Genomic DNA, 19,985 nt, shown 5'->3' with positions numbered 1-19,985 from the left:
CTCGGCCCTCCAGCCTTCAAGTGGGGCCGGGAGGTGCCTAGCTCGGCCATGGGTGCGTAGGCGAGGCCGAGGCTTCTAGGCCTACCTGGAAAAACGGGGAAAGGTAGGAAAATTAATGAGATTAGATAAGTTAATTACTTTCTAAATCATTTTTTTTTAAAACAATATGTGTTTTAAAAGCAACGTTTTTTTTTAAGACACAGGAAGCGGGAAAAAGGAAAAGTTTGGAATCAAGATGGCGGCGACTCACCTCGGTTCAGAACGAAAAAGCCCGGCCACACACGCACCGATTGGCCCGGCGGCACACGCCAGCAACCCGGCGTACGATTGGTCGAGCTCGAGGTCACTCTGTCGCTAATGAGCGGATAATGAGATGCTAATGAGCGGAATGTTGAAGGTTTTTCGGATACCGCGGGCGCGATTTTAGCCCGGCCGAAACGTAAATACGCTTAAAACCGTCTCGGAAGCGTAAGCTTTCTTTGGAGGTAACGCGCGCGTAGGTACGCCCTGTAACTTTCGAGCGCATACCCGACAGACGCACACGCGATGACAGACAGACAGAATGACAGACAGACAGATGTACCGATTTATATATATATAAGATAAGATAGATGACCTGGATATTGGAATACAGAGTAGAATTTCTAAATTTGCCGATGACCCCAAACTTGGGGGTGTGACAAACAGTGATGATGATACCAATCGACTGAGGAAAGGGAAGCAAGGATAGAAGCAAAAGACAGGAAGGAGAAAAGCAAAAGGGGAAGGCAGAGAAATCAAGTGTGTAAATCAAACCGGGCCACATTAAATAACAATTCTAAAAGGACTAAGAGTGTTAAAAAAACAAGCCTGAAGGCTTTTGTGTCTTAATGCGAGGGTCATTCGTAATAAGGTGGATGAATTAGCTGCGCAAATAGATATAAACGGATGATATAATTGGGATTACGGAGACACGGCTCCAGGGTTGGGAATTCATCATCCAGGGATATTCCATATTCAGGAAGGACAGGCAAAAAGGAAAAGGAGGTGGGGTAGCATTGCTGGTTAAAGAGATTAACGCAATAGTAATGAAGGATATTAGCTCTGATGGTGTGGAATCTGTATGGGTAGAGCTGAGAAATACCACGGGGCAGAACACGTTAGTGGGAGTTGTATACAGACCCCCCAATCAGTAATGCTGAGGTTGGGGATGGCATTAAACAGGAAATTAGAGACGCGTGCAATAAGGGCACAGCAGTTATCAGGGTGACTTTAATCTACATATAGATTGGGCTAACCAAATTAGTAACAATACTGTGGAGGAGGAATTCCTAGAGTGTATACGGGATGGTTTCCTGGACCAATATGTCGAGGAACCAACTAGAGATCAGGCCATCTTAGACTGGGTATTATGTAATGAGAAAGGATAGATTAGCAATCTTGTTGTGCGAAGCTCCTTGGGGAGGAGTGATCATAATATGATAGAATTCTTCATTAAGATGGAGAGTGAAGTAGTTGACTCAGAGACTAGGGTCCTGAATTTAAATAAAGGAAACTACGATGGTATGAGGCGCGAGTTGGCTAGGATGGGTTGGGGAACATTACTTAAAAGGTTGACGGTGCAAAGGCAATGGCAAACATTTAAAGATCGCATGGATGAACTACAGAATTTGTTCATCCCTGTCTGGCATAAAAATAAAACACAAAAGGTGGCGCAACCGTGGCTAACAAGGGAAATTAGGGATAGCATAAGATCCAAGGAGAGGACATATAAATTGGCCAGAAAAAGCAACAAGCGTAAGGATTGGGAGCAGTTTAGGATTCAGCAAAGGAGGACAAAAGGATTAATTAAGAGGGGGGAATTAGAGTATGAGAGTAAGCTTGCAGGGAACATAAAAACTGACTGTAAAAGCTTCTATAGATATGTGAAGAGAAAAAGATTGGTGAAGTCAAGCGTAGGTGACTTGCAGTCAGAATCAGGGGAATTTATAATGGGGAACAAAGATATGGCTGACCAATTAAATACATACTTTGGTTCTGTCTTCAAAAAGGAGGACACAAATAACCTCCCAGAGATGTCGGGGAACATAGGGTCTAATGAGAGGGAGGAACTGAATGAAATCAGTATTTGTAAGGAAATGGTGTTAGGGAAATTGACGGAATTGAAGGCCGATAAATCCCCAGGGCCTGATAATCTACATCCTAGGGTACTTAAGGAAGTGGCCCTAGAAATAGTAGATGCATTGCTGGTCATCTTCCAAAATTCTATGGACTCTGGCACAGTTCCCATGGATTGGAGGGTAAAAGGTGGTAGAGAGCAAACGGGGAATTATAGATCGGTAAACCTGACAGCGGTAGTGGGGAAAATGCTAGAGTCCATTATAAAAGATTTAATAGCAGAGCACTTGGAAAACAGTGACAGGATCGGACAAAGTCAACATGGATTTACAAAAGGTAAATCGTGCTTGACTAATCTTCTGGAATTTTTTGAGGATGTAACTGGTAAAATAGATAAGGGAGAACCAGTGAATGTGGTGTATTTGGACTTTCAGAAGGCTTTCGATAAGGTCCCGCATAAGAGATTAGCGTGTAAAGTTAAAGCACATGGGATTGGGGGTGAGGTACTGACTTGGATAGAGAACTGGTTGGCAGACAGGAAGCAAAGAGTTGGAATAAACGGGTCTTTTTCCGAGTGGCAGGCAGTGACTAGTAGGGTACCGCAGTGATCGGTGCTAGGACCCCAGCTATTCACAATATATATTAATGATCTAGATGAGGGAACTAGATGTAATATCTCCAAGTTTGCAGACGACACAAAGCTGGGTGGGTGTGTGTGCTGTGAGGAGGATGCCGAGAAACTCCAGTATGATTTGGACAGGTTGGGTGATTGGGCAGATGCAGTATAATGTGGATAAATGCGAGGTTATCCACTTTGGTGGCAAAAACAGGAAGGCAGATTATTATCTGAACGGCAATAGATTGGGAGAAGGGGAAGTGCAACGAGACCTGGGTGTCTTTGTGCACCAGTCGCTGAAGGTAAGCATGCAGGTGCAGCAGGCGGTTAAGAAGCCAAATGGTATGTTGGCCTTCATAGCAAGAGGATTAGAGTACAGGAGCAAGGATGTCTTGCTGCAGTTGTACAGGGCCTTGGTGAGACCACACCTTGAGTATTGTGTGCAGTTTTGGTCGCCATATCTGAGGAAGGATGTTCTTGCCATGGAGGGAGTGCAGCGAAGATTCACCAGACTGATACCTGGGATGGCAGGAATGACGTATGAGGAGAGATTGGGTCGATTGGACTTGTATTCGCTGGAGTTTAGAAGAATGAGAGGGGATCTCATTGAAACTTATAAAATTCTAACAGGACTAGACAGACTAGATGCAGGAAGGATGTTCCCGATGGCGGGAGAGTCCAGAACCAGGGGTCACAGTCTAAAGATAAGGGGTAAGCCACTTAGGACAGAGATGAGGAATTTCTTCACCCAGAGAGTGGTGAACCTGTGGAATTCTCTACCACAGAAGGCAGTGGAGGCCAATTCATTAAATATATTCAAGAAGGAGTTGGATATATTTCTTAAGGCTAAAGGGATCAAGGGATATGGGGAGAAACAGGGACAGGATACTGAATTTGGATGATCAGCCATGATCTCATTAAATGGCAGAGCAGGCTCGAGGGGCCGAATGGTCTACTCCTGCTCCTATCTCCTATGTTTCTATGACTGCAACAGGACATAAAAAGGCTAGCAGAATGGGCAGACTAGTGGCAGATGGAATTTAATACAGAGAAGTGTGAGGTTTTGGCAGATGGAACAGGGAGAGGCAATATACACTTAATGGCACAGTTTTAAAGAGTGTGCAGGGACAGAGGGACTTGGGAGTTAATGTGCGTGGGTCCCTGAAGGTGGCAAGACATATTGAGAGAGTGGTTAACAAAGCATATGGGATCTTGGGCTTCACAAATAGAGGTATTGAGTACAAAAGTAGAGAAGTTATGCTGAACCTTTTTAAAGCGCTGGTTAGGCCACAACTAGAGTATTGCGTCCAGTTCTGGTCACCACACTTTAGGAAGGATATGAAGGCCATTGAAAGGGTGCAGAGATTTACCAGAATGGTTCCGGGGATGGGGGATCTTAGCTACAAGGATGAGTTGGAGAAGCTGGATTTGTTTTCATTAGTGCAAAGGCGGTTGAGGTGTGATTTGATAGAGGTGTACAAGATTATGACGGGTTTGGATAGGCTAAACGGGGAAATGCTGTTCCCAGTCGTTGATGGTACAAGGACTAGGGAAAACAGATTTAAGGGTTTGGACAAGAGAAACAGGGAGGATGTCAGGAAAACCTTTTTTACGCGTGGTGAGGACCTGAAACTTGCTGCCGACGGAAGTGGTGGAAGCGGAGACACTCAATCTTTTCAAGGGGAGACTGGATAAGCACTTGAGGGAAATAAACTTGCAAGGCTACGGGGATAGAGCGGGGGAATGGGACTGACTGGATTGCTCTACAGAGAGCCGGCACAGACTCGATGGGCCGAATGGCCTCCTGTGCTGTTATGACTCTATTTCCATCTTGTATTATAAAACTCACTTTGCTGAACTAGAGCTTTTAAATCAATTTGTCAAAGCTAAGTGTTAAAATTCAACATTGGAGGCAGTGTTGAGAAGAGCAATGATCCCCAGTAACAAGGGTCTGATTATGAGTTTTGAGGTTTGAGTACAACAAGGAGACACTGGTTCCAACTAGAAAAGGATACATTTTGGAAAAATATCAGGGAATTCTTCTTACAGAGTGATCAACATTTGGAATAAACTTCCAGATAACGTAGTGGAGGCAAAAACATTCAAATCATTTAAGAAACAAATGGATGTTGCAATAGGGTGCCATTAGCATCTCTGGATGGATGCATCAAGATGGGCCGAATGTCCTTCCTGATCTATAATTATTTTGTGATCTTGTGAAAATGTACTGTCTTGATGGACCACCTTTAATCGAGTAAAAATGATTCAGTACATCTCAGCTGAACATTTTAGATAGATGTTTGTTCTGTTGAACCACAGTTTGTGTCCTTCCGAAACGATTACTTTACTCCTTGATAATCAACCTAATTCCAGATGTTCTGGCAAGTGTTTCTGATCATTTGGAGTCACACCATGTCAACATTGTCGTTGGCAGGTGAACAAAACATGTTATTAGAAACATAGAAACATAGAAGATAGGAGCAGGAGTAGGCCATTCGGCCCCTCGAGCCTGTTCCGCCATTTAATGAGATCATGGCTGATCATCCGAATTCAGTACCCTGTCCCTGCCTTCTCCCCATATCCCTTGATCCCTTTAGCCTTAAGAAATAGATCTAACTCCTTCTTGAATATATTTAATGAATTGGCCTCAACTGCCTTCTGTGGTAGAGAATTCCACAGGTTCACCATTCTCTGGGTGAAGAAATTCCTCCTCATCTCAGTCCTAAATGGCTTACCCCTTACCCTTAGACTGTGACCCCTGGTTCTGGACTCCCCCGCCATCGGGAACATCCTTCCTGCATCTAGTCTGTCTAGTCCTGTTAGAATTTTATAAGTTTCAATGAGATCCCCTCTCATTCTTCTAAACTCTAGTGAATATAAGCCTAATCGACCCAATCTCTCCATTTGGTACCTACTTGTTTAAGAATACTCTTTGAATATTGAAATTAACTCTGCCATTTTTAGCAACTCGGCTGCCAATACCCAGTGCTAGTTTCATTTTGACAGTGCAGTGAAGTATTGCAGTGTTTTGCCTAATAATAAAACAGTCTTAAAAGAAAAATAATCCACGAGGACCTGAAAACTAAAAGATAATGCCCCCAATGCGATAACTTACTACAATCGAGTGAACCATATGAGCTCATCACTTGAATTAAGAGGTTTTTAGAATTGTGTTGCACTCCATGACTAAGTTCAAGTGGAATGTTGATTATCTACCATAATGGAGGGGACCTCACTGGTGCATAATGGAAATTAATGAATAATTATAGAATTCCCAGCAGCGTTCCCCTCCATTACTCTGCTTGTGCTGGTAAGATCAGCTAACCACTTCAGCAACTGATATTTCAACTCAACGGCCTGGATATTAATAGGGACGGGTTACAGAGGCTGTGGGGTGGGGGACAGAGTTTCAGACGGGAAATCGGGAACCACGCATGCTGTGGAGTTTTAACTCCACAGCATGTGTCTTCTGTCATTGACAGGTTTCCTCACTTGGATGTCAGCCTGATTGACAGGTTTAGCTTCCAGTCAGGCGGGGAGGGCTCCGGAGTAGGCCGCAGGACCCAGGTAGGTTCGGTCCAGTCCACAACCCCTGGGGGGTGTCCGATCCCCGATGTGGGGGTGGGGGTCTGAACTATGACCCTGGGGGCCATTGTGTGGGGAGGGTCTGCTGGGGGGCTGGGGAGAAGCACTCTTGCTCTTCCTGGCCCACAAGCAGTGCTGTGAAGGCACTTACCTTCTTCCTGAAACTATGCTATCCTTGCCTCACTTCAGCTGCCGAGTTTCTGGCTGCCCACTGTAAAATCAGGCTACTGGCCTCATTCAAATATTTAAATTGCCAATCCGCCCCCTGGAAGCGGGTTGGCATCCCGCCTCAGTAAAACTCGGAAGTGGGTGAGTTGGGGGCGGGGTTCAGATTTTTTAAATTTTAACATCTGACCCGAACCCAACCCACCTGTTTTTGTGTGCTAAAATTCACCCCAAAGTTCCTCCTTGGACTCACCTGTGACTTTAATCACTAGACCCCAAAGAACCAACAAAAATGTTCCTGGGTGCCAACCACATGGACGCTCCAGAGATCGGGGACAAAGAACCTTTTAACAGATTTTTGAAGCAGAGTTGGGAGACACCAACTTGCTATTTATTTATTTCTCTATGGCAATGGAGACCCCAGCACTTCCAAGAAGAAAGTTATGGTGCACAGAGGTACAGACCAGAAGGCAAACAACTTTTTGTAACTGATTGAAACACATTTAAACTGAGGAGTATTGAAAGTACTGTACCTGTAAGCTGGAACTGTTTCGAGGGGATATTTGGAGAGAGCAGACTTAGCAACAGCCTGTGTTTTCAGAGGAGTGCTACAGCACCACCAGTGGCGAAAATAAATATTGCAAACATTACCTGCTGGTGATTACAGCTAGCATCCTCCTCATGCCTCCCAATAACCTCGTCGCAACCCCCAGTTTGGGAGCCTCTGGTCTAGTTCACCCTGTTCTGACATTATACTCTTAATCAGAATTAAACTACTCCAGTTTAACAATTTTACACATTCCAAAGTTTGAGTGCTACCACATTAACCTGTTTAAGATACTATTCACTTTAGAAGGCCCTAGGAAAAATACAGGTGAAGTATTAAATCATTTTACCAGATCATTTTACAACAAATAGGTTTTCGTCACTAAACCTAAAAGTAAAAGGCACCTTGTTGAATAAACATTTTATTATTGTAAAAGCAGTGCTTAACATTCAGGTGTCAACATGTCCATTTAAAATTTTAAGACATCTTTGCATCATTTTTATTAGTTTCAACAGATTATTTGAAATGCTTACTGATGGCCCAAATGATAAATGCACCATATGTTGTGAAACTGAGCTTACACAGTTCAGGAGGATTCCAGACTCGAGTTTTGGGCTATGCAGGGTTAGCCAATCTCACTTGGAGGAACGATGGGAGTGTGACACTCCTGATTGTTCTCCGGTGACCGATCTGGATAGTGAGCATGCATAGGTGCTGAATCAGCCAGACTCTTAACACTGATATAAATTTGAGGGCTCAACTCCAAGTTCCACAGCTCCTTACGTGCCCAGATCTCTCAGAGAGGGAGTTGTTTTATATTGAATTCTAACTTCAGCACTGTATTCCAGAATCTTTTACAGCCAAATGTAGTCATAGGCTTTCTTCAAGTCAACAAAGCATATTGCCACATCTCACTGGACTTTCTCTTGTTGCCAGTGGAGCCCAAAGAATTGGCCTGTGGTTAACTTGTGTGGATGGAATCCTACGTGTTTGTTCGTGTGCGCTCGGCTGAAGGTTTTTCTGACACTTGGATTTTTTTTATTACTAACGATAAATTTGTGATTTGCTTCCCAAGCTAATTCTCCCTTCTGTCATTGCAGTAGGCTCTTAATATCCTGAACGGGTCTCATTTTTGGGATTAGTTTTAATTGTCATTAGCATTCGTTTTGTTCGACTGGACTTTGTACCATTAAAGCTGTAACACATATTTGTTGTACTTTCACACAACTAATGTGTCTTTTCCCTCCTATCCAAAACTAACCTTATGCATCATGCACTCCTCTCTCCAGTACACCAATATTCTGAATCAATAAATAAAACAATATACACACCCATCTGCAGGTTAGTTTCTCTATTATCATAAGTTAATTATATTACCAGCACTGAATCAGCAGACGAGTAGAGTGCAGAAATAAAATAAGAGCTGCAACAGTACCCCCACCAGCAGTCTTTGTATTACTACAGGAAACTCTTTTTTATCCGGCACCGATGGGACCGGCGTGGTGCTGGTTGATCAAAAAGTCCAGATTACAGAGAGGTATACTTACTAAGGTACGGGAGCTCCGTACACGGCCACAGATCCAGGCATCCTTGTTGCATGGCAACAGGTGCAGGAACCCCAGTTACACGGCCACAGATCCAGGAACCCCGGTTACACGGCCACTAATATGAAGTAAAACTTACCTGAACCTACTCCTGAATTTTGCCGGTTAAGAGAGATTTCCAGTTATTTAGGTACCGGTAAAAAGAGAGTTTCCTGTATACTGTAGCTCACCTCTCTTCAGGGTCAAAACTTCTTTCACTTCTGTCTAATCAAAACAATTCAATGTAGTCCTCACAGAATCATGGTCAGCTGATCATTCCTTTGCAGTACGCTCCATGGAGATTTTTTTACTTTCCTCCAAACTGTCATTTTCTCCAAACTGTCATTTTCAGTGATGCATGATCAAATGGTTTCTTTCTGATTCCAGACTACATATATTTTTTTAATCAAAGGCTGCTGCACTCAACACTTTAGCTACGGTGGCTCTCCTTATTCTGCCACTGTAGTGAAGGTATGCAGGCTCTCAAGCATCCAGGTTTTACTACAGCTTTCTGACATCAACTTTGAATGACATATTAATTGCTATATCAAGCAATCAAAAGTAGATTTATTGGACCTCCAACACCCTGCACAAAACAGGATTGCGAAGGTCAAAGATTTATTTTACTTCACATTTTGAGTTAAAATGTCCCAGACAAGGAAGAGCTACCCTATTGCCTTAAGGCAATAGAAATTGCTGATGAGAGATAATACAGCTGATGTTTGTTAATCATAGGACAGTTTTAGTACTGTCAGCTTGGGGGGTTAACATAAATTTAAACACCCAAGTGGAGTGTCCTTTTAAAAACGTGGATTCATCTGTGTGGCATCTCGTCCAATGATTTCTTTTGTATTCAGGTCCTTTCATTTGAACCACGTTGAGCTTTGCTTGCAGAAGGGCATTCTCCTTTCGCCCGAATGCAGAATTATTTGTGTTGATCTCAAATGCTGCTGTTCTGTGCTCATTCTCCTCAGCAGTTTCCATTACCTTAAAGGCATCATTTTAACTCAAAATTACAAGTTATATTTCGTGATTTAAAAAAAAAATCTTCCACCTCTGCAATCCTGTTCTGCATTGGTTGTTGTCAAGCACTTTTCATCTGCTTCCACATACCTTCACACTGTACTGTAAGGAGAAACTTGATGTACTCCATTTGTTAAAGCAGATACCACAGGACATAGCTTTTCCATCTGGTATTCACAACGTCATTAGATTTCTGACCTTCTAGGGTCAGGTGTATTAGGAGCCGCAAGTGTATTGTCTCATAATTCTGGTTTTTGTCTTTGTTGACTTAATAGTATATTATTTCTGTTGCTGTCACACCTCAGGAGTTGCAGATTTTTATATGCAGATTTTTGTTCTAGAGGTGCATCTGACTGGCTTAAACTTCATAGTCAAGAAACAATAGCCAATCACAACTGAACAGGTAAGAAACACCCCAATAGGCAAGTAGCAAGTCAAAATGAAAGCTAGGAATCATTCAGGTCAAAAAACTAGACTCAAAGGGACAGTTGGCAATGGCTACCAATTATTTTTTTTAAAAGCGAATCAATCAAATTCTTTTGCCTGATACTACTTGGGTTTACACTCCTGTTCTTATAACACCTCATACCATGAGCTACGCTATGCCAGCTCTGCTAGTAATACTAGAAAAATGTAACACATACATACCGTTCCTGTTCAGTACACTTAATTTGTGTGTCACCCTTCAAATATTAGATACTGTCTAATGCGAATTCTTATCAGACTTGAAAGGAGTGTAAAGCAATAAAGGCAGTCATATGGAATGTACTCTTCAGCAACAGAAAATGCAGAGTCATGATGTCTGCACCCTCTTAATTCGCCTGTATATTAGCTGACCATGTTTCCTTAATGTCAGTTAAATTTGTAGCCTTAAAGTGACACACATCTGAAAGTGCAGCAGCGGAATAATACATTCTGTTTTAAATGCTGTCTTATCATGAGCAACGCCATGGGAGATTCACGCTAAGCCTGAAGGTCACAAGCACCTCCCAATCTGAGAAATTCCCTCATCAAATAGCAATTAAATTCCAATTGGCCTGAAGTTGCATTTACTTAACAATTAGGCATTGTGGCCTCAAAGGTACACAAATCTACATCAGCAGCAGAATAATACCTTGTGTGGTATAATACTCCTGTTCTTCTAAAAGTATTGCCTGACTTACCAAGAGCAACACCATGGGAGATCCACTAATAGAATCGGACAGCACAGACGGGAGTCATTCGGCCCATCGTGCCTTTGTCGGCTCTTCAAACGAGCTATCCAATTAGTCTCACTCCCCTGCTCTTTCCCCATTGCCCTGCAAATGTTTCCTTTTCATGTATATATCCAATTCCCTTTCATATGTTACTATTGAATCTGTTTCCACCACCCTTTCAGGCAGTGCATTCCAGATCACAACAACTCGTTCTCTGGTTCTTTTGCCAATTATCTTACATCTGCATCCTCTGGTTACTGACCTGCCTGCCAGTGGAAACCGTTTCTCCTTATTTACTGTATCAAAAGCCCTCCAATTTTGAACACCTCTATTAAACTTCCCCTAACCACCTCTGATCTAAGGAGAACTATCCCTGCTTCTCTAGTGTCTCCACATAACTGAAGTTTCTCATCCATTAAATAATTTGAGATACCACTGTTCGCCGTGTAATATGGGTGATACATAAAAAATTCTTACTCAGACAACCGGTACTACCACATTTTTATCCAGTAACAACTTGGTGCATAAAGATTGGTAATACATGACTAAAACAAATCAACTTTTTCTATAATTCCATACTTTCATGTTATTGGATTCATGTTATTAGGGTTGGGTAATAAAGACCAAAAAAATGTAACTACAATAACTTGCATTTATATAGAACCTTTTAACATAGCAAAATATCCCGCGACTGTAATCAGACAAGAATGGACTTTGTGATAAGGAAGGAGATATTAGGAGGGGTGACCAAAAGCTTGGTCAAAGGTTGATTTTAAGGAAGCCCTTAAAGGAGGAGAGGGAAGTAGAGAGTCAGAGGGGTTTAAGGATGCAATTTCAGAGCATGGGTCCTAGATATTGATCATCAGTAAATAACTGTCCTTGTGTTGCCTCAATTAACATCATAGTTATATTTACCACGATAGATGCAATGATGATTTGTTGAGCATGTGCTAGCTGTGTCTTTTCTGTTAATGATTATTGAAAGAAAAGGAAGGTGAATTTTGAAAAGTTGCTTTAAAAATCAGTAGTGATAACCTGATAATTGCTCATATTTACTAAAGACAGTTTCTGCGAAAATGTAATAAAAGGTCACCTTTCATGGTGTCTGTACTGAGAACCAAGTTATCACTGACAACCCTTACCTGTATTGGTTGAGTAGTGTTTGGTACAAAAAGTGTATAGATCCCAGTTGCTCGAAGTCCTGATTTGTAAGCATCCGCACAGTCTTTAAAGTGGATTTGTTCTTCTTTGGCTAAAAATGAGCTTTGGGCTGTAATATACGACAAATAGCAACTCAGTTAAAAACGGCAAGATTTTAAGCAGCAGTGTTTGCATATTTCCACTGAGGCATTAAACGAATTTGCACAAACTGTGTGGCTTCATTTAATCGTTGTGACCGAGAGTTGTGGCTGCTACTGTGTTCTCTGGTTCTTCCAAGCAAACATGGGAGGGAAGTAAATGGAGCACTTTTAAGGAGCTAAAAGGCCACAACAATTGAAGTGGAAATATTATTTTATACTGGTCAAGAAAATAAATGTAGCAACTTTTTAATTATTAGTGTTGGAAACTCATTGGGAGGTTTACTTTTATGGCACTGTTTATAGCTATAATAGAACTAGGCGATACATGACCAGCAACCACAGGATGCAATTCATGAGTCCTGGTAGTGTTGTAATATTTGTGTTATGGCAAAAAGAATTTCAAGCAATGCCCATCATTTTTACCCATCCACTCACTCTTTCAGTAAGTAATACAGGAAATACCTTGCCTTAGGATTGCTGCAAGTAACAGTTTATTGCTTCCATAACGGCTTGCAGCTGAAAGCCCCGTTGTAAAAGTTCACACTGTTTAATCTCTCGGGAATACGCACAGACAGTAATGTAAATGAAAGCAGCCAGATTTCATTAGCCAGTGCAAATGAGTTTCGTTTTCAAAAGTTTGAGCTCGGTGTCTTGTACTTTCCCTCGGCAGCTTATGTTTGCCGAAGCCCACGTTTCATTTTTTGTAATGGCTCTGATTTAGAAGAACATATTGCAAAAGAATGGGCCCTGTGTAAATAGATAAAATGTGGTCTGAAACTTGATTAAGTTCAAGATTGCTTTCATTTTGCCAAGGACAATCAATCTGAAAAATTAACGCAGTAAACTAGTAAAAAACCTTTCTAAAAATCGCCCAAGATGGGAGATATCAAATTAAACCGCAACTTGTTTTTAAAATAATAGTTTTTTTTGTTGGCACTCGAGAGGTTTTCATTAGCAGCAAAACATTTGTTCTGGAATATTCTTGGATTTAAGCAACTGATGTGAAATTCCTATTCAACAGTACACAAACATCTGGTCTTAGGATAACTACTCTTGTCTGCGTGCAATAAACACTAACTGGATGTTCCCAAGAACAGTCACCATTGTATGCTATTAATGGAGTTTAAAAAAAAATCCAGTTGTAATCCGCTTTTGCGCTAATACACATCCTTTGCAAACGTTGTGTATAACTTGAATTTTAAAGGGTCACTTCTGCTTCCTGGTCCAAAGGCGTGAAGATATAGACAAATACTCACAGCTGGTAGGGGATACCAGATTGATCAGATTGTGAACAGTCTTCATCAAGTCAAGTTGCTGTTTCTGAATGACGCTGTTGTTTAATGTTGCTGTAACCAGTTGCTTTTCCAGTTCCTCTATGATGGAATTCTGTCGTGTTACTAACTCCTGGAGCTGCTCCTTTTCTTGAATTAGTGACTTGAGTTCAACTGCATGTTTGTCTTCCATTTCCAAGACTTTTTGTTCCAGTAAACTAATAAAAAAAAACAAAGTTGTATTAGTGTAGCTTTGTGTGCAATTGTGATTGAAGTGATGGCTTTATGCCCAAAGTGAACAGGGAAATTTTTCACCTCACAGTGTGGAAGTGTATCACAACACAGTATGTGCCCTCATTTTGACCACACGGAACTAATTTTTTTAACTGTCCTGTAGTTTGGGGTTTTTGGATGTTGCTGCACTGAGTATGCCTTTGGATACCAAACATTTAAATCTTGTGTGTTCATTTTATCTACAAAATTCTGCAAGTACTGTAAATGAATTCTTAACATGTACAGTTCAGTTGGTGATATATTTGCCATTATTATAACAAGTGAACTCCTAGATTAAGACAAAATAAAGTGAATAGAGTTATACACCATAAATAGATATTCCAAATGTTATTGATTAATGCAACTAAAATTTCAACCAATTTGTGGAAAATTTTGACACAAAAATTTAGCATAAGCCAGCTGACTATACAGAGGTTAAAATTTAGAATTTGTAACAAAACTAACATATCATGATTTTAAAATATTTTAAATTATCATTAAGATTATCCAGAGCCTATTCGATTAATGCCCTATAAGTTTTACCCTTGAGGCCTAGTCCCCCTGAAGGACTGGCACTTGAATTTTGCTACTTTTGCTTTCATTGGGCATGGCTGCAGTCTAGGTTCCTGTTGCCACTACTTTCTGGCTCCTGCTACAGCCACTACCATCTTCTCGTCTAGTGCTGTGACTGTGGCCGCTTTCTGACCTCCTTATGCAACCATGGCCACTATCCATGTTTCTGCTGCAGTCGTTTTCCGGCCTCCTGCTGCAGCAGTAGGCTCATTCTTTCCTGTTTCTCTAATCTTACAACTGTGGCTTTTCCCTAATATGCTAGTACGTTTGTGCTGTTCCACTGTGTCCCACGCTCCGAATTGCTTGTTAACTCCAGTGCTACCAAACCGCATTGCCCCAGTCAATTCGCTTTACCATTGGCAGGGAACTTCATCATGTGCAAGGCTGAAGTTGGAACAGAACAGATATACTCTATGAAGGAGGAGGGGGCTCAAAGGCTAATGGCCCAGAAATTAGGTTCGGGGGCTTGCCACGCGTGCAAGCCCCCGATGTGCACTTACCCGGCGCGCCAACAGCTGAAGCCTGGGCCTGCTTGGAATTCCTGTCACTGGCCCGGTTCAGCTGTCGGCGCGCTGTGCTTGCCTGATCCAGTGACGTAGTTAGTTCGATGTGCTGGCTTTGATCAGGTGAGCACTGGGCAGCCAATCAGGGGAGGGAAAACTTCATTCATGAGTTTGATAGTAAGAACTGTCAAACTCATGAAAACTACGGGCGTCCAAAACACCACTTAAACTTTAAATAATTTTTTTTTTTAAATCCCACTAATTAAATGAACTATAAATAACTTTAAAAAACTATTTTAAACAATTAATCAAATTTTTGGAAAAAATAATTTAAGAAATCGGGTCTAAAAATAAACCTTACTGTAAAGTCCTTAAAAACAATAAAGCTGTGGAAAAAATGTTATAATTTTAAATAATAGACCACTTACCTTAAAGAATCAAGTCCTTACGTCTCCTTTTTACATTTCTAAAAAGTTGAGGCCCTTGCACATGGGCAAACCTGTCAAAAAGAAGGAAGTTCAACGCGTGCGCGCAGAGTCCTGCGCGCACGCGTTGGACCTCTGAACCCCTTGGAGGAAATGCCGGTTTCCCGCGCATGCTGAAATCCGGCACTTCCAACGGGCCCACGCGTGAGTACCCCGTCCGTACTCACGCGTTGGGACCGGAATTACTGGGCCAATGTATATAGTCAAGTTGAAGCTAATTTATTTGCTGCAGTTGATGTTGATGTAACAATAAGCTTAGATTATTCTCCAATCTGTAGGTCATTGATTAGCCACATTTGGAATACTGCTCCCAAACCTTCAAAAGGATTTAATGAGTTGGAGATGGGTTTTAAGAAATGAGCAGCACCTTCCAGTATATAGGACTGTAAGTTATGTCGAGACATTCACAGAACTAAATTTGTTTTCATTAGAAGAGAAGACCTGGAGATTTATTTTATTGCTTTTATGGTGGAGGCAAGATAAAACTTTGCTGTACCTTTTCTCAGGAGACTTGAGTGGGTTACAGGCAGTTCAGGATGGAACAGATTGTCCGTGGTATGTGAAAGAAATAAGTTTGCTGTACCAGATGAAATGGTGAGGAGCCGACAGATGAGACCAGGGCATCAGGCCCGGGGTTGTTTGTCCAATTTGTTGCGCTGTGAGAGGAGCCGAGGGAGCGGGACTGCAGTTTGCGGCTGTGTTGTGCGTTCCTCTCTCAGCTCAGCGGGAGCGGTGGTGGCTGGAGCTTGCAAAGTAAAATCGCAGCGTGCAATTCCTTGAGCGCATTGAGAATCCTTGGCTTCTGTCCCCTTGTTCCCTATTCACCCACAGTAAAGTCCCCTGGTTTCACACGGCCCGTTACTGGCTGCTCCTCTCTCGGTGCTGTCCCACTCACCATATTGCTGGTGTTGCTGCTCCCAGCCCTGCAGGAAATGCTGGGCACCTGCACACACAAACCCACTCCATTCCCCAGTCCTCTTTTCCCCCCGCCTAAGCCCCAATCCCCTTCAACCCCCAGTTTCTCCCTCTTTCCACCCCCCCCCCTCCCGGCCCAGGCCACAATCTCCCTAACCCCATTCCCTAGTTCCCCTCTCTGCCCCGAACCCCTATTCCCCATTTTCTCTTTTCCCTCCCGAGCCCTTCTCTCCCAACCCCTAGTCCCCTGTTACACTCTTCCTCTGTCTCCCCTCCCCGAGTCCCAACCCCCCGAATCCCACCTCCCCAAGTCCCAATCTCCTGCCCTCTAGTCCCTGTTCACCCAGCCCAACCCAATCCCGTACCTTGTCTCGCTCCATGTCTCTCTCCCCCTCTACAAGCCGCTCCCATTTCCGATCACTCCTGACTGGTGGGGGTTAGCTGGATCTCTGTGTCGGCGGGAGGGGGCACTGAGGTCACGGAATGGGGGGGAGCGCTACTCCAACGAGAAATTTAAAGGTGCAGTTCTCCCTCTGTACTAAAATGTGGAAATATTGATAGATTTTGTGTCCATCTTGTGTTCCATGAATGAAGTACACACAAAAGCTAGGAGTGAGATTCGCCACTGCACACCGTGGGCCAGATGGAACTCTACATTTGACACCCCTGCACTAAAACAACAGAGCAAATGTGCAATATCTGATTTAAGTCAGGAGGGTCAGGTTATGCAGTTGTCTCAGTTTTACCATGCTCAACATCAAGGCAGCGTTGAACCGAGTATGGCGCCAATGAGTCCAAGCAAAACTGAGGTCTAAGGGAAAAGCCCTCCAGTGTGGAGCCATACCTGACACACAACCAGTTCGGGCTATGGTTGTCGGAAACTAATCACTGCAACCCGAGAACATCACAGGAAGTGCCCTTGGCCCAACTATTTTTAGCTGCTTCAGCAATTACCTCTTTGTCCAAGTCAGGAGTAGAGATGTTTGCTGATGATTTCACAATGTTCAGGATAATGAAGCATCCCATGCTAGCCTACAGCAGGACCTGGATAACATCCAGGCTTGGGCTGACGAGTAACATTTGCGCCACAAACGTCATAATGACCACCTCGAACAAGAGAAAGCCCAGCCATCTCCCCCTGACTTTCAACCATAACACTTTCATTGAGACCCCAATATCAACATCTTGAGGGACACCATTAACCAGTCCTTAACTGAACCAACCATATCAACACCGTGGCTACATGAGCAGAAAAGAACATAGGCTGCATACTCGGTGATGAGAAGAGTCTCCACCATTTAGAAGGCTGAAGTCAGGAGTGTATTGGATTACTGACCACTCACCTGGATGGGTGGAGTTGCAACAACAATCTTAATACGAGCTTAACCCCATCCAGTCTGTTTGATCAGCCCCATGCCACTGGAGTCAATGGCCCAGATTTATGATCAGCCATGATCTCATTGAATGGTGAAGCAGGCTCGAGGGGCCGAATGGCCTACTCCTGCTCCTATCTTCTATGTTTCCGATCGGAGGCTTTCTGCGTGTGAATGCCTCCAATCTGGGAAAAATCGACGCCCTTACCCGAGGGCTCCGGAGTTCCAGACACTTCCGCTCATGGGCCTCTCCAGGTATCCCAGGGGCGCAAGCAGTTCGCAAGAGTCCCTGGGATCATGGGGAACCAATGGAAGAGTGGAATCCCCCTTCACAGTTTTGACAGGTCTCTCAGCTTAGACCCGTCAAAAGTATGAATGGGGATCACTCAAAAAACACATCAAAACATTAAAAAAAAATTTAATCACTTTTTTAAACTTAGTTAAAATTACATTAAATTAAATATCTTAAACAAAAATTTAATTTTTTGAAAAAAATAATTAAAGTTTTAAAGTATTTTAAAATTATAAATGAGTGGAAATTTTTTTTTTTTTAACTTTTTTAAACTCTATGCTGGTAAAAGAAGGCCTTACGCCTGCTTTTACCAGGCGTAAAAATTTTAAAGGTTCTTCAGAAAGCGGAACTCTCCGCCCGCAGAGGCCCTTCTCCAGGGCAGGCGTGCGAACTGTCAAGAGGACTGGCCATTGTACAGGTCAGTGATGATGGTATGCTGGAGGTCAAGAAGATGGCAGAAGAGCACGTCGGCCGGCAGCTCCATGGCGGGAAGCTCGCAGTCCGACTGGGAGGAGGGGAGCCGGGCATGGCGGCCAGAGGTCGGATTGTGAGCGGGAGAAGCAGGCCACCACTTGGAGCCGGCAACAGTGAGGAGGAGGCCGCGGTGACGAGGAGGACGGAGCAGCTGAGGGACATCGTGCTCCCACTGCCACGGGAAGCCATTGTATTGACTCTCTGAACACGACGCTGTATGAATAGCTGACGTGTCCCTACGGGGAGTAAGCATTCTGTAGTGTATGTAACCGTTCTACCTTTAAGAGAACTATTGTATGTAACCGTCCACCTTTAAGAGAACTATTTTAGGTGTTGCACTACTTTATCTTGGCTGCGGTATACTGTAATACCGGTGGTGACCACACCGGTATATAAGTGCTGTGTAATGAGTTATTGGGCAGATTCGCCCTGACCTTCGAATAGTAAAGTCCTGTTAAAGTTTACTCTTGTAGTCTGTGTAATAATTTGCAATATAACACACAGATTTTACAGTGGCGACGAGTTCGATCTTACCCTGCGGCAGCGATACATCCGAAGCAGTTAACGAGCGTCGAGAAGAGGCATCCACCCTCGTCGTTCTGCTGAGAGAAGACTCGAGTCTGCAGAGCAAGGAAGAAGGAAGAATTCAGACACGAAGCCTTCCATCAGCAACAGGCAGTGATCGTCCCTTCTGTCACGGTGGCGAGGAGCCGATCAGCCACGAGAAGCAAGTCGGCCACGTTGACTGTGAGTAGGGGGGAAATAAAAAGAAACGGAGGATAAGGGCGGTGAACTCGACCACGGTCGGGGGGAAAGGAGCCGGACAGAAGTCGGGCCCAGAGACGCTGAGACTGGGGCAGCGTAGGGCACGGAAGCCGCGGTACAAGCGGGAACGCAGCCGGTGTGAGAGACCGGGCTACAAGCGGGCTGGGAGACGCAACAGCGTCGTGAGACAGCTCGACCGCAACCGGCGAAAAAGGCCGGGCAGCTACCGAGGCCGCGAGGCGCTGCGACCGGGATCGTAAGGCGCGGGAAGAAATAAAAAAAATAATAAATAAATAAAACCGCGGAGAACTCAGCTGCAGCCGGGGGAGGAAAGGACCGGACTGCGAGAGGGCTGGGAGGCGCGATTGGAAGCCGCTGAGGGAGAGACAGAGCCCGAGCGAGCGGGAGAGACAGAGCCCGAGCGAGGGGGAACGAGACCGAGCGAGATCCCGCCCAGCGGCTGGAACTGTTCGCCGCCAACGGGTTGTCCCCAGCGCCGGTTGCCCTGCCGAGAAAAGGGAACAAGGAACGCACTGAAGCCGGCGCGCAGGCTGCGAACCCCGAAAGCCAGCGGTCGTCGCCCGAGAGCAAAGCTTACCCCTCCCGCCAGGGGAAGAAACGCGGGAAGCCGCCAGTAGGCGGGGAAGAAGACAGGAGCAGGAAACCGCCATTTTGAAAGTGGGCGGGGAAGAAGACAAGCGCGGGAAACCGCCATTCTTGGAAAAAAAAAAGTAACGAACAAATTCGTTGTTGTTTCTCAGAAAGATAGTGAAGATGCCTAAGCATGGTAACATCAACGACTTCGATTCCGAGGTGGAAGATTGGGCCACGTATGTAGAGCGCATCGAGATATATTGTGAGGCCAATAAAATAGCAGATGATGATAAAGCTCTAACCTTACTAAACTCAATGGGGGCGAAGACATACGGGCTATTGAAGCATCTTCTA

The 19,985-nt window shown here is 43.8% G+C and overlaps 2 protein-coding genes across 3 annotated transcripts in view; one reads left to right on the top strand and one right to left on the bottom strand.

Annotated features, from left to right (window-relative positions):
• Positions 1-19,985, top strand: part of mcph1 (microcephalin 1) — a 378,761-nt gene that overhangs the window by 217,199 nt on the left and 141,577 nt on the right. The gene's annotated exons all lie outside the window — the stretch shown is intronic.
• angpt2a (angiopoietin 2a) overlaps positions 1-19,985 on the bottom strand; it is a 99,560-nt gene that overhangs the window by 29,652 nt on the left and 49,923 nt on the right. For both annotated transcript variants that reach the window (XM_085996455.1, XM_085996456.1), the window contains 2 exons: positions 13,370-13,602; positions 11,955-12,082 (listed from right to left, as the gene is read on the bottom strand). In XM_085996455.1, coding sequence (XP_085852581.1) covers positions 11,955-12,082; positions 13,370-13,602 — 361 coding nt within the window. The remainder of the gene's footprint in view (positions 1-11,954; positions 12,083-13,369; positions 13,603-19,985) is intronic.

The sequence above is a fragment of the Somniosus microcephalus genome, chromosome 9 (assembly GCF_052327205.1).
Source record: "Somniosus microcephalus isolate GS21.2 chromosome 9, FLI_Smic_1.0, whole genome shotgun sequence".
NCBI lineage: Eukaryota > Metazoa > Chordata > Chondrichthyes > Squaliformes > Somniosidae > Somniosus > Somniosus microcephalus.
This window is presented reverse-complemented; position numbering and strand designations above follow the sequence as displayed.